The sequence below is a fragment of the Nilaparvata lugens genome, chromosome 2 (genome assembly GCF_014356525.2).
Source record: "Nilaparvata lugens isolate BPH chromosome 2, ASM1435652v1, whole genome shotgun sequence".
Taxonomy (NCBI): domain Eukaryota; kingdom Metazoa; phylum Arthropoda; class Insecta; order Hemiptera; family Delphacidae; genus Nilaparvata; species Nilaparvata lugens.
This window is the reverse complement of record NC_052505.1, coordinates 32394801-32409476: the sequence shown is the minus strand read 5'-3', so window position 1 is coordinate 32409476 and position 14676 is coordinate 32394801. Positions and strand designations below refer to the sequence as shown.

General features: G+C 35.0%; 1 protein-coding gene across 1 annotated transcript in view; it reads left to right on the top strand.

The window, feature by feature from the left end:
• LOC111044141 (glycine dehydrogenase (decarboxylating), mitochondrial) overlaps positions 1-14676 on the top strand; it is a 31985-nt gene that overhangs the window by 14690 nt on the left and 2619 nt on the right. The window contains exons 9-16 of the mRNA XM_039421036.1: positions 858-944; positions 1500-1676; positions 2982-3166; positions 6183-6384; positions 6764-6880; positions 7596-7741; positions 12409-12550; positions 13955-14273. Of these exons, the coding sequence (XP_039276970.1) occupies positions 858-944; positions 1500-1676; positions 2982-3166; positions 6183-6384; positions 6764-6880; positions 7596-7741; positions 12409-12550; positions 13955-14273 (1375 nt within the window). The remainder of the gene's footprint in view (positions 1-857; positions 945-1499; positions 1677-2981; positions 3167-6182; positions 6385-6763; positions 6881-7595; positions 7742-12408; positions 12551-13954; positions 14274-14676) is intronic.

Below are 14676 nucleotides of genomic sequence, written 5' to 3'. Positions count from 1 at the left end.
TGAATTGTTGCTCGTTACATCTCATCTTCAATACTATTATTCCTAATTTATATCAGTTATATTAGGTAGTCATTTATATTGCCGGCCAGGATAGCTGAGACGACTAAGGCGTTGCACCCTCTAACCTGGTCGTAGGTTCGAATCCCTCTTTAGGAATGGACATTTGATTATCTCAAGAGATCATCCACGCACTTCCCGTTACCCATGCACAAGCTCAAATCTCATTAGGGCATCATCCGCAATGGAAAAATGGTTGATTTATCTTGATTTCCTCATTCTGTAATTTTCAATTATTTTCCTAATATCCTCCTTCATATCGATACATCGTTTCATATTGTATGTCCTTTCCATACCAATTTTCTTTCTACTTAGCTTAAATTTCACTTATGATATTTCATAAGCTTGGCGTATGCAAAATTATCACTTAGATTGTTGACTACTCTTTCAATATTTGATTTTATGATGTAGAACTCGTTTTTGAAGAACATTTTTTTCATTAATGTTATCTTGTTTGAGCACTGATTTCTCAAAAGATTGAATAATCAGCTTAATTTAACTAGCCCTTGAAACATTTTTCATTGATTCTTTCTCTCACTAAGGTATTCAATTAGGACTTCCTATATACTATATAGAGGGTCCTGATTCAATGACCTGACTATTTATCTTTTCAGTAAAAAATTCAAATTAAATTGAAACCATTGTAAATGCTGATGCCATACGATAAGTTATTATATTTGAATATCTTAGCATAGATATTATTCACTTTGCAATAAAATAAATAGTTTATACATTTCCTTTGTACTTTGTGATGATTGTCTATCAACTGTAATGAAAAGCTTGGTATGGTTTAATTTCAGATTGGAGTTGCTCTGGACGAAACTGTTACACTGGACGATGTAAAAGATTTATTATATGTTTTTGGCTCCGATTCATCACTGGAAGAGGTGGGAATCGCACATTACTTCTTTTGTTGGTTTACAATTGAACTCCTTCATTTACTTTCGATCTAATATTTTGTTAAAACATCATATATGCCTTATTTTACAAATAATCTTATTTTTATCCAAATCGAATGTCTATGTATTGTTACATATAAATACATGCACTTTAAATTCAGTATAAATAATATAGATATAGTTAATAGTATGGATAGAGCTCAATCATATTGTCATACTTATGTAATTTTCTATTTTTGCTTTGTTTGTTTTAAGAACCAGACTCTGAAAAAGCATTATAGAATACCTTATAAACTAAATAGCATCGCACTATAAATAAAAATGAAATATAATATAGCGTAATAAAAATGAAATATTGAAACTTCATTGTGAGGTGCCTGCTTCTAATGATTGAGATCACCACGTAATATTGTTATAGCTGTTAGGAAAAATCAAAGAAATTATTAAAAAAGTACCGAATATAAAATTGTTAAAATTTTCTTACATCTTCTTTTGTTATTTCTAGTTGATGAATAAAATCATTGTCTACTTTTCAATTTCCAGATGGCCGAAAATGAAGATTTACTCAAAGGTAGTATTTTGAAGTCTGAGTTCAAGAGGACATCACCTTTTATGACACACCCTATCTTCAATATGTATCACTCTGAAACAAGAATTGTGCGTTACATGAAGACTTTGGAAAACAAGGATCTTTCACTGGTTCACTCTATGATTCCCCTGGTGAGTAAAACATGTAAAAATTGCGAGTTTATTTGAACTTTTTGCCTTTGAATCCGCAAGAAAATTTTGAGCATAAATACTATTCAATTTAATTATTAATCATTAATTTATTTATTGGATAGAGCAAACAATAGGCCTATAATAGAAAATAAAAAACAAGCTACTGCCCCAAACTTCTTCTATTTCTTTAGTATTATGTAGGTTATGACCATTTTTAATTCTACACCAAATCATTAACCTTCCGGTAGTCGCGTCCATCCATAGCCACCTCTAATATTACCTCTGTATTAGAGGTGGCTAAGTTCCTACTCAATCACACGAGCAGTCGCGTGTTGTATTTTTTACAACATCCAATTTTCCAAGTGTTATGTAACTTACTCTGTTCACTGTCAAAACATATTAATTAATTGTGTAATTACTTTTTCCATCTTCTTGGATTATTTTACGCCTATGAACATTTGGATGATTACCATTTCATAGCCCAATAAGGTGCATCAAGCAAAGCCATCAATTCTGTGTTATTGGTTCGTTTACAGTCTCCGTATAGTTTTTTCCCTATCTTATGCACAGAGCGACTTATGCACTGTCGCGACTAAATGGCACCTAAATACTGAACCATTGCTCGGTTAATACTGCAACTCAGTGGAGTGATGGGGGAAAGTTTTGGAATGCATAGGTGACTCATTCACTGACACCACCCTATTCAATAGTTATGTGCAGCAAAAAAAACTGACACTGTTGTACTTTTTACAACAGCGCGACTGCCGGAAGATTAATCTTGAAATTGAAATTTAAATGAAACAAAAAATATTTAAATGTAGATAGATTGATAATAAAACTTATAAAAAACATAAAACAAACGTCAAATACACATTATAGAATAAATTTTGAGACGAAGAAGAGAAAATATTAATAGTGATTATTGATGAATAAATAAGTTTTTAGAGGATGTAAATCGGTGGTTTGAATAGTAAAATTTAAGTAAATAAAACCAGAACGATATTTATATTGTTGAAAACTTATCATAGATGTTGTAGAATTTTTCTGTAATAATAAAAATGAAATAATTTTGATGCCATGAGCATTGAAAGTCAAGCTCAATGTGAGAATGAAACTAGAAAATAGGTCTAGATAGTTGCTCATAAATTTATTGTATGTTAGTTCTTTATTATTTCAATGGCAGAGGCCCTGAAATTGATCAGTTGCGACCTGAAAACTCTGACACCAGACCAGAGACAGCCAGGTCACTCGATATTATTATATTTTTTAAAAGGAGTCAATTTATTTTTGGCGCGTTTTTCGCAGGGATCATGCACAATGAAACTGAACAGTACAACAGAGATGATGCCGTGCAGTTTCCGTGAGTTTGCTGATATCCATCCATTTGTGCCCAGTGAGCAAGCCAGAGGCTATAATGCCTTGTTCACTGAACTCGAGAAGGACCTCTGTGAAATCACTGGCTACGACAGGATATCTTTCCAGCCCAACAGGTGCGGGAAGCCATTATTCTGTTGATTATTCACTAACATTCTATTGATTCATTTCATTTATCACCATGTCTTGTAATTTATATTACAATCCATTACAATTATTGATGACAGCAACACATTGTAATGCAAGTTTACGATTTAATTTATTGTTGAATTTCTCCTCTGAACAATTGATCAATCGATGTATTTGTATTGTGTGGAAATATAGGTAGTAATTTATCACTATAGTACTTTATTATCATTGTATTGTTGAAATTGTGGGTACGTTATGCATCTTATATCTCTCATTATCTATCAGATTCTACAGTATTGACAAATATTTTACCAATTTACAAACATAACTCTGTACTGAGGTTCAAGTTTCTCTTTTGCCAGCGGTGCATCAATACACCTATATTTTATTTAAAAAATTATGATTTAAAGAGAAATTATTTCATCTTCTCTAGTTTCCGATAATATGTTGGCATCATACAGCAAAAAAAAATATTTTGAAAGTATTATTAATTGATTACATTTTTTTTTATTGTCAATACTATAGCTATCTAGTCTAGAGACTAATGAGCTAATTTTTCTATCCTAACATACTACTTTAAAATGTTAACAGCGAATATCTCATTAGATATTCTTACTGATATTGATTGTTTAATTAATATGTACACTTATGACTGTACTATAGAAGCTAGATTCACTCAATCACTGCTCTGCTCTTTCACTGGACACTAATTGAACAAGCACTACACTAGCTCATACGGTTTCCTCCTTTTGAGCCTCCGCACCAACCCTCCATTGTCTAGCAGCTGGATCGCCTCAACGTTGTCGTGTTGATGCAGTCGCCCCTCGTGCCTCTCCGCATGCCTCTGGATCTCGGTGGACACCAGGTCGACGTGCAGGTCTCTATGAAGATCGCTGTTCCTGACATACCAAGGAGCATCCACAATGTTCCTCAGCACCTTGTTCTGGAACCGTTGTATTACATTGATGTTGCTGTCTTTGGTACACCCCCAAAGTTGTATACCATATGTCCATAATGGCTTTAGTATCTGTTTGTACAGAAGTACTTTGTTTTGGATTTGTAATTTGGAGTTTTTACCGATCAGCCAATACAGCTTCTTATATTTGATTCCAAGTTCCTCTCTCTTCTTCTTGACATGGGCCTTCCAGCGAAGCTTTGCGTCCAAGGTCATACCTAGATACTTGGCATCATTGGCATATGGCACAACTTGGTTGTTAATTGTTATTGGTATTGGCAGGTCCTTCTTATTGGTGAAGTTGATGTGAATCGACTTTGCTTCATTTAGTTTCATCCTCCACTTTCTAGTCCAATCTTGAATTTTGTTGATGGATCTCTGTAGTTTTTCTGTTGCAATATGAATATTACTGTCTACTGATAATATGGCTGTGTCGTCTGCAAATGTTGCTGTAGTATTCTCATCAAGGCTGGGAATATCGCTGGTATAGAGTAGGTAGAGAAATGGTCCTAGAACACTTCCTTGAGGAACTCCTGCTTTTATTTCCTTCAAATCAGAATATGAATTTTCATGCCTGACTCTAAAGTATCTGTCAGTCAGATAGGATTTTAATATATCTGTAAATTGCTTTGGTAGCACTTTTTTCAGTTTGAAAAGAAGACCTTCATGCCACACTTTATCAAAAGCTTGCTCTATATCAAGGAAAGCTGCTGAACAAACTTTTTTCTCTTCAAGGCTCTTCTCTATTACATTCACAATCCTATGCACTTGGTCAATTGTTGAGTGTTTCATTCTGAAGCCAAATTGGTAATTTGGAATTATGTGCTGTCTCTCAATTATTGGTGTTAGCCTACTCAGTAAAATCCTTTCAAACAACTTGGCAAGCACAGGTAGCAATGATATTGGCCTATATGATGATACTTCATGTGGCTCTTTACCTGGCTTGAGTAGCATTATAACTTCTGCTACTTTCCATACTCCTGGTACAAATTTGAGTCTGAAAGAGGCATTCAAAATGTGTGTTACTTTACTATTGCTTTTCTTGGTAGGTGCTTGAGGACTAAGCCAGTTATCATTTTGAATCCAGGGGTCTTTTTGTTATTCAGATTTCTTATTTCTCTTTTCACCTCTTCTACTGTGACACACATTATTTCTTGATTTGGCTGTAAGATGTTCTCCTCTGCTTCTAAAGTGTCTTCTTCAGTTGTGTTGTTTGGTTTAAAAACGTTCACAAGATGATCTGCAAAGGTCTGTGCCTTTTCATTACTACTCCTTGCCCATTGTCTGTTCTGCTTCCTAAGAGGAGGAAATTGATGAATGGGTTTTTTTATTTTTTAGCTGCCTTCCAGAGTGAGTAGTCTGTACTGCGTTCTGCTGTTAAGTTTATCAAGTAATTATTGATTGATTCATTCTTGATACATTGAATCTCTCTCCTTAGTTCTTGAGTTAGATTGTTCAAAACTCTTTTGTCTTGAGGGGAACGTGATTGCTGCCATCTCATTCTTGCTCTTCGTTTTTCCACAATCATTTCTCTGATTTCCGCAGGGTAATTATTTCCTAGTGGTTCTTCTTCTGAATTGTGGAGTATTACACCATGCTGCCTGTTGGATATCAGTAACAAACTTCTCTAACTCCCGATCAATCTGTTCTTCGTTTCTTAATGGCGAGTTCAACTCTATTCTTTCATCCAGCATCTTTTGGAAACCATCCCAATCCGTGTGGCTGTTGACTAGCGCAGGACAAGCATTTTCCTTCTGTAGAATTGAATCACTGAGAGTTCTAATCTTTTGCAATTCGATTGCGACAGTGCAGCCTCGATAGCTGGCTGGATGTGCTTCTCCGCAATGAATACATTTTGGTAAAGTATCACTGGGTTTTGTACAGTCTTTTGTTTGATGTTTACCTGCACACTTTACACACCTAGGCTCCTTGTTACAGTATTTAATTGATTAAATTATGTAATTATTTCGAAAATTATTGTACTAAGGTGTTTTTTTATAATCGAAGCTTATTTTATTTTTTTGTTGTGTTTTTGTATAATGTTGCAGTGGTGCCCAAGGCGAATATGCTGGCTTAAGAGTGATTCAGGCTTATCACAATGCCCAGGGTCAGCACCAGCGAACAGTCTGCCTGATTCCTGTGTCGGCGCATGGAACTAATGCTGCATCAGCAATAATGGCCGGCATGTCTGTCGAGCCAATCTCTGTTACACGAAATGGCAGTATTGACATGGACAATCTCAAACAAAAGGTTGGTCACATGCCTCGTTTATCAATTTGTCTCATAGCAATTGAATTTGCTAATTTTTCTTTTTAAAACTTACATAGGAGAGCTCAAGGAATGATCCGTTCAATTTAAGATCTAGAGGCATCTATAGTAAGATTCAGGTTATAAATTCAACATAAATATGATTAGAATTAGTTTGCTGTCCTTGTCTATTAGTCGAAGTAGATAGCTCTATCCTTTTCCGACTACGCATAGTTTTCAACTACAACAAAGCGTTTATGAAGCTCAATTTCTTGTAAAAACTTTCCCAATATCAATAAAAACTGCAGACACTGCATGACTATTGGTTAAATTGTTATTTTCAGGTTATTGCGTACGATTGATTTTGGAAATGTTATTTCAGTTGGAGAAATTCAGCGACCGTTTATCATGCATTATGATTACTTATCCATCAACTTTTGGAGTTTTTGAAGAAACAATTGCTGAAATTTGTCGAATGGCCCATAGCTATGGTGGACAGGTGAGTAATTAATCTCTCACTTCCAAATTTATGTATCTATTTTTGATTTAATTAGTTTTTTATCTATATTAATTCATTCATGGACAATACATGAACACCATTAATAAAATTCATTCAATTGAGTTTTATTCAAGCCGCTTGCTATTTTTTGTGACTTGGTAGTAGCATCTTCTTACAGCCGTCTGTTATATTGTGAATATGTTTGTGTGTGATGGGAATTGAATTATAGACTTCCTAGGATATTGAAGCAGATACAAGATCACAAATAGTTTTATCAACTTTTTCCGATTACAGGATAGTGTTGAGAACAAGCAGCTTGAATTCAGACTCAGAATACGAATGAAAGAAATTCTGTAAATCAATAAGTTATTTTTATTGTTCGTATTCATATTGTTATATTTATATTCATTGTATTAACTCATAAGAATTAGTAGGAAATATTTTTAGTATGCAATTGAGCTTACTGTAAAACAAGGCTCCCTTCTGTTTGCAGTGCAAAAAGACAATTTAGTTTTCAGTTGTGTAGCCTATATTTTCCACAGTATTTTTGTACCTATCTTTGAATTCTTTTTTAATAAACAATCTTTGTTCCAAATGTTTAGGTGACACACTGTTGATAGTATGGACATTTTCCATAATTGAGAAATCTGACTGTAAATGTATGTGAGTTGAGTGTACAATAATTGTCCATCTTCAAGGATGTAATGTGTGACAGGTGTACATGGATGGAGCCAACATGAACGCTCAGGTTGGTCTGTGCCGGCCGGGGGATTACGGATCTGATGTCTCTCATCTCAATCTGCACAAGACGTTCGCGATACCGCACGGCGGAGGAGGGCCTGGCATGGGCCCTATTGTAGTGTAAGTAAAAAATATACTAACTTATTACTATCAAGTCATAATATTTGAAATTGATGTTGTTTTCCGTGACGAAACACTATATATAATAACTTTGTTGTAGTTTTGGCACTGTGTTATTTTGTAAATATTGAAAAAAACACTTTTATTTTGTTTTCCATGGCGAAAAACTATATAATAACTTTGTTGTAGTTTTGACACTGTGTTACTTTGTAAATATAAAAAAATCTGGTGTGGTACACTCACACAACTTTCTTTGCTCATTGAACTGTAAGCCTCATTCTTAAACGAGAATAATTTAGGGGAATAACATAATGACGATTGGCGGCAAAATTTTTGCAACTACGATCGGACTACTTTATGTGTATATAATTATTGTTTTCAGAGTACTTTTTCCTTTGTGTAAATTGTGAAATTCGATGATTTTTTCAAAAGTCGTCAAAACAGCTGTTTTACAGATGAATATCTCGACTATGACTGTGTTCTTTTTATAATCTGCTCGAGAAGGAGGTTACAAAGTCCATTTCTCAAGGATGGGGTGGACCCCCCATCAGTTTCCCAGGAAAAAGACTCATGCCAGTTGATAGAGCTGATAAATAACTATACAGGGTATGAATTTGAAAAAAATCGGTCAAGTCATTTTTGAGAAAATCGTGAAAAACATGGTTTTTTAGTAATTATCTGACATTTTTCTCAAGAATATTACGGAGCTCCTGCCATTTTCCCAAAAATGAGACTCATGTCAGTTGATAGAGCTTATGAATAGCTATCTATGGTATAAATTTGAGGAAAATCGTTGAAGCCGTTATCGAGAAAACCGTGAAAAACATGGTTTTTTAGTCATTATCCGCCATTTTTCTCAAGAATATTACGGAGCTCCTGCCATTTTCCCAGAAATGAGACTCATGTCAGTTGATAGGGCTTATAAATAGCTATCCATGGTATAATCTGAAGAAAATCGTTAGAGCCGTTTTTGAGAAAAAACGTGAAAAACAGGGGTTTTTAGTAATTATCCGCCATTTTTTCCGCCATCTTGAATTGAATTTTATTGAATTTCTTATTGTCGGATCCTTATGGTATAAAAATTTCAAGTCAATCGGTTAATTAGGAATGGTGTTATCGTGTTCACAGACACAAACACACACACACACACACACACACACACACACACACACATATACACACACACTCACACACACACACACACACCACACACACACACACACACACACACACACACACACACACCAACACACAAAAATCATGTTTTTGGACTCAGGGGACCTTGAAACGTATAGAAAACTTGAAATTAGGGTACCTTAATTTTTTTTGGAAAGCAATACTTTCCTTACCTATGGTAATAGGGCAAGGAAAGTAAAAACGAGAAATTTCCTTACAACAATCAACTTGAACCCAAATACAATTCTGTCATCTGCGTCTGTCTATTTTTGCGATAATTTGTTCATTGATTAAAATCGTAATTTATTAAATAAAAGAAATAAATGAATTTCTTCTATTATATTATTCCATAAAAACTGTAGAGTGTAGACAAAGCAATTCATTGTAGGCATTTTCCCCATGACAAAGTGCCGGTGAGTTGATTGGTAAATTAGTTTACAAATGAAGAAGAAATATAGAATTATACTTTCATTAGAGTTCAAATTAAGTGTGATTGGAAACTGAATTGCTGAATCAGGAAGTATCTACGAGTATACTGTCATGCATCCTTGCAGTAGCGGCTCACTACCTGCCAGTCCGATGGGACAGCAGCTCCTCTTCAGGTAGATACTTAAGGATCCGCACGGCGGAGGAGGGCCTGGCATGGGCCCTATTGTAGTGTAAGTAAAAAATATACTAACTTATTACTATGAAGTCATAATATTTGAAATTGATGTTGTTTTCCGTGACGAAACACTACCGTATATAATATCTTTTTTGTAGTTTTGGCACTGTGTTATTTTGTAAATATTGAAAAAAACACTTTTATTTTGTTTTCCATGGCGAAAAACTATATAATAACTTTGTTGTAGTTTTGACACTGTGTTACTTTGTAAATATAAAAAAATCTGGTGTGGTACACTCACACAACTTTCTTTGCTCATTGAACTGTAAGCCTCATTCTTAAACGAGAATAATTTAGGGGAATAACATAATGACGATTGGCGGCAAAATTTTTGCAACTACGATCGGACTACTTTATATGTGTATATAATTATTGTTTTCAGAGTACTTTTTCCTTTGTGTAAATTGTGAAATTCGATGATTTTTTCAAAAGTCGTCAAAACAGCTGTTTTACAGATGAAATATCTCGACTATGACTGTGTTCTTTTTATAATCTGCTCGAGAAGGAGGTTACAAAGTCCATTTCTCAAGGATGGGGTGGACCCCCCATCAGTTTCCCAGGAAAAAGACTCATGCCAGTTGATAGAGCTGATAAATAACTATACAGGGTATGAATTTGAAAAAAATCGGTCAAGTCATTTTTGAGAAAATCGTGAAAAACATGGTTTTTTAGTAATTATCTGATATTTTTCTCAAGAATATTACGGAGCTCCTGCCATTTTCCCAAAAATGAGACTCATGTCAGTTGATAGAGCTTATGAATAGCTATCTATGGTATAAATTTGAGGAAAATCGTTGAAGCCGTTATCGAGAAAACCGTGAAAAACATGGTTTTTTAGTCATTATCCGCCATTTTTCTCAAGAATATTACGGAGCTCCTGCCATTTTCCCAGAAATGAGACTCATGTCAGTTGATAGGGCTTATAAATAGCTATCCATGGTATAAATCTGAAGAAAATCGTTAGAGCCGTTTTTGAGAAAAAACGTGAAAAACAGGGGTTTTTAGTAATTATCCGCCATTTTTTCCGCCATCTTGAATTGAATTTTATTGAATTTCTTATTGTCGGATCCTTATGGTATAAAAATTTCAAGTCAATCGGTTAATTAGGAATGGTGTTATCGTGTTCACAGACACAAACACACACACACACACACACAAACACACACACACACACACACATATACACACACACTCACACACACACACACACACCACACACACACACACACACACACACACACACACACACACCAACACACAAAAATCATGTTTTTGGACTCAGGGGACCTTGAAACGTATAGAAAACTTGAAATTAGGGTACCTTAATTTTTTTTGGAAAGCAATACTTTCCTTACCTATGGTAATAGGGCAAGGAAAGTAAAAACGAGAAATTTCCTTACAACAATCAACTTGAACCCAAAATACAATTCTGTCATCTGCGTCTGTCTATTTTTGCGATAATTTGTTCATTGATTTAAAATCGTAATTTATTAAATAAAAGAAATAAATGAATTTCTTCTATTATATTATTCCATAAAAACTGTAGAGTGTAGACAAAGCAATTCATTGTAGGCATTTTCCCCATGACAAAGTGCCGGTGAGTTGATTGGTAAATTAGTTTACAAATGAAGAAGAAATATAGAATTATACTTTCATTAGAGTTCAAATTAAGTGTGATTGGAAACTGAATTGCTGAATCAGGAAGTATCTACGAGTATACTGTCATGCATCCTTGCAGTAGCGGCTCACTACCTGCCAGTCCGATGGGACAGCAGCTCCTCTTCAGGTAGATACTTAAGGATCCGTAGGTCGGATCCTTATGGTATAACAATTTCAAGTCAATCGGTTAATTAGGAATGGTGTTATCGTGTTCACAGACACAAACACACACACACACACACACACCACACACACACACACACACACACACACAACACACACACACCACACACACACACACACACACCACACACACACACACACACATACACACACACACACCAACACACAAAAATCATGTTTTTGGACTCAGGGGACCTTGAAACGTATAGAAAACTTGAAATTAGGGTACCTTAATTTTTTTTGGAAAGCAATACTTTCCTTACCTATGGTAATAGGGCAAGGAAAGTAAAAAACACTTTTTATGGCAAAATAAGGAATGCATTTCACTCTTGAAAAGGAGCTTCATCAGCCTCAGGAGGTGTTTTTAAATTTACAAAGTAACACAGTGCCAAAACTACAACAAAGTCATAATATTATTTTGTATAAGATAATATTATACTCATGAATATAAGTGGCGTTCGGTATTTTAATTTATTGTAGAATGTTTATCATTACTGAATGATGCAGAATCATAAGTAGAATGTGCTACACTTCCCTCTTTTCTTATCCACTTTCAAGTATCATTATTCTTTATAAATGAAATCAATGCTTTCCATTCAACTAATGCTGATAGTTTGAAGTGAATCCAACTATAACTTGCAGTAATTTTGAATAAGTTTTCGTTGAAACCACGAAAACTCTCAATACCACTAGTGAATATAATCGATAAAATCAGAAGATTATTATTTATCTTCGTTTACAGGTACCGCATTGATATATATTTTTCCTATATTATTTTATTATTTAGTACATGTACATATATATATATATAAAATGAATGATGATGGATGATAAATTAATTTATTCTGTTTATTAATTGTATGCACTAATTGATTATTATCAATTATTTATAATAATTCAATTATTTAAGTACTGTAGCTTATCGTGTGCGGTTTCAGCTAATGAATTTGACAAAAATGAATTTCTAAGTATTATTTTTTTTTAGAAAAGAGCATCTAGCTTCATTCCTGCCGTCGCATCCGGTTGTAGAGCTGGTTGATCCACAGAGGCCGAATAGTTTCGGAGCCGTGAGTGCGGGACCCTTCGGATCGTCCTGTATTTTGCCCATATCTTGGGCTTACATCAAGGTACAATCGCCCATTTTTCTATTATTCATTGTATTTCAAAATTACTATTATACATATTAGTTGTAAAAAAATATTTTGCAACTTTGATAATTCATACGAATTTATTCAAAAAGATGATACGTGAAAAAAATTAGAATCGGATTTGCTATATCTTATCTTGCAATAACTTAACTATGCATAGAGTAAGTAAAAAATCTGGTGTGGCGCACTCACACAACTTTCCTTGCCGTTATAAAAATTTATCACTTGACGCTAGTGTTCACGCGCATAAAAGTCTACTATTCAAAGATCCAAGACAGCTGGTGACGAGACAATAACACTGGAGACACACGAAGTCTGCTATCTCTTCATAGTGAATGATTCAATAGAATCAACAGTTGCCAACAGTTTGCAATAGAAATAATAACATTTTCTCGAATTTCGAGCTTATTTTCAATTTTAAGTGAAAATGTTACTAAACATTGTAGAGATTTTCATTACTTTTCATCACTTAGAATTTTTAGTTTAAATTGTATCTGAAGCCTGATACTTGAGAATCTAAAATCAAACTTTGCATAGATGGGGCGGAGTTCCTGGAATTTTTACAGATATGAGACTTGTGGCAGTTGTTAGAGCTTATCAGTGACTATTTTAGGTTTAAATTTGATCAAAATCGTTGGAGCCATTTTTGAGAAAATCGCGAAAAACCCTGTTTTTGACAACATTTTCGCCTTTTAAGCCGCCATCTTTAATTGAATTTGATCGGAATTGTTCGTGTCGGATCCTTATAGGGGAAGGACCTTAAGTTCCAAATTTCAAGTCATTCCGTTAATTGGGAGATGAGATCGCACTCATACACTCTTTTGTATTCTTCCCATGGGACGCGGAAATTTTTACCGGGTGAATTGTGAATCGGACAATTTACCACATTACATGTGTTAATGTCCCAGAACGGGCCCATTAACCAACAGGCTTCACAAATATTGAAACAATTCAAAGGGATGACACAATCAGTGTCAGAGGAAAAACATGTCTTATACTCTTAAGAGTAGTTTTGGCCAGGTTGGTGGTACGACGAGTAGGTTCAGACATAACTCCAAAAATTGAGTTACTGCTCAATAATCTTTTATCATAGTTAGCTAAGCATAGCGGTTTGAAGATAGGGATTCCCTTCGAGCTAATTTCTCAAAGTGTGTTCTTGGAACCCAGATTAGAAAAAATCAGAGATTCTATTCAGACCAATATGCCTTACTAATCTGCTTACCAGGATTTATTAACCTCCATAGCTCACACAGAGGTAGTGCAGCATCAAATGGAAATTGCAATAACTGCTGATATCATAGCCGGGAAACTGATTTTTATGAGTGTATAAAAATGAAAATATTGTAATCTATATAAATCTAATGTATTGAATGTTTGTAACAGATGATGGGCGCAGAAGGTCTGAGGCGAGCCACGCAGGTGGCCATTTTGAACGCCAACTACATGAGCAAGCGCCTCGAAGGCCACTACAAGACACTCTTCCAGAGTCCCGAGTCAGGTCTGGTGGCGCACGAGTTCATCCTGGACATCAGGGACTTCAAGAAGACGGCCAACGTGGAGGCGGCGGACATTGCCAAGCGGCTGATGGACTACGGCTTCCATGCTCCCACCATGTCCTGGCCGGTGACCGGCACTCTCATGGTCGAGCCCACCGAGTCTGAGGACAAGCACGAGTTGGATCGCTTCTGTGATTCGCTTATTGGTCAGTCGACCCACTTTTCTGCACAAGTTCTTATAGTACCAAACGTGACTGCTATTACTGGGTCACAATATTAGCGGTTATGGGTTCAGACAAACTGTTAAAGGTTGTCGCTATTCTTTCATTAACTTCAAATGAGATTGAAAATGTTGTGTGATACTTATCATCCCACAATGATCTGAAACCACTTGTCATATTGTGAGTTAACTTGATAGAGTAAGTAAAGCAATGTCGTTAAAAACGAAAATTTCCCTCAATTTTAATCAATCTAGAAATTGAATGAATTTCTCTGTCTCGAATTAGAAAAAAGTAAAAGCTATATTCATATTCAGACAGTTACTATGAAACATTTATCCTTATGAAAATCATGAACGGTTTTATTATTTGTGAAACTAAAAGTAAACTG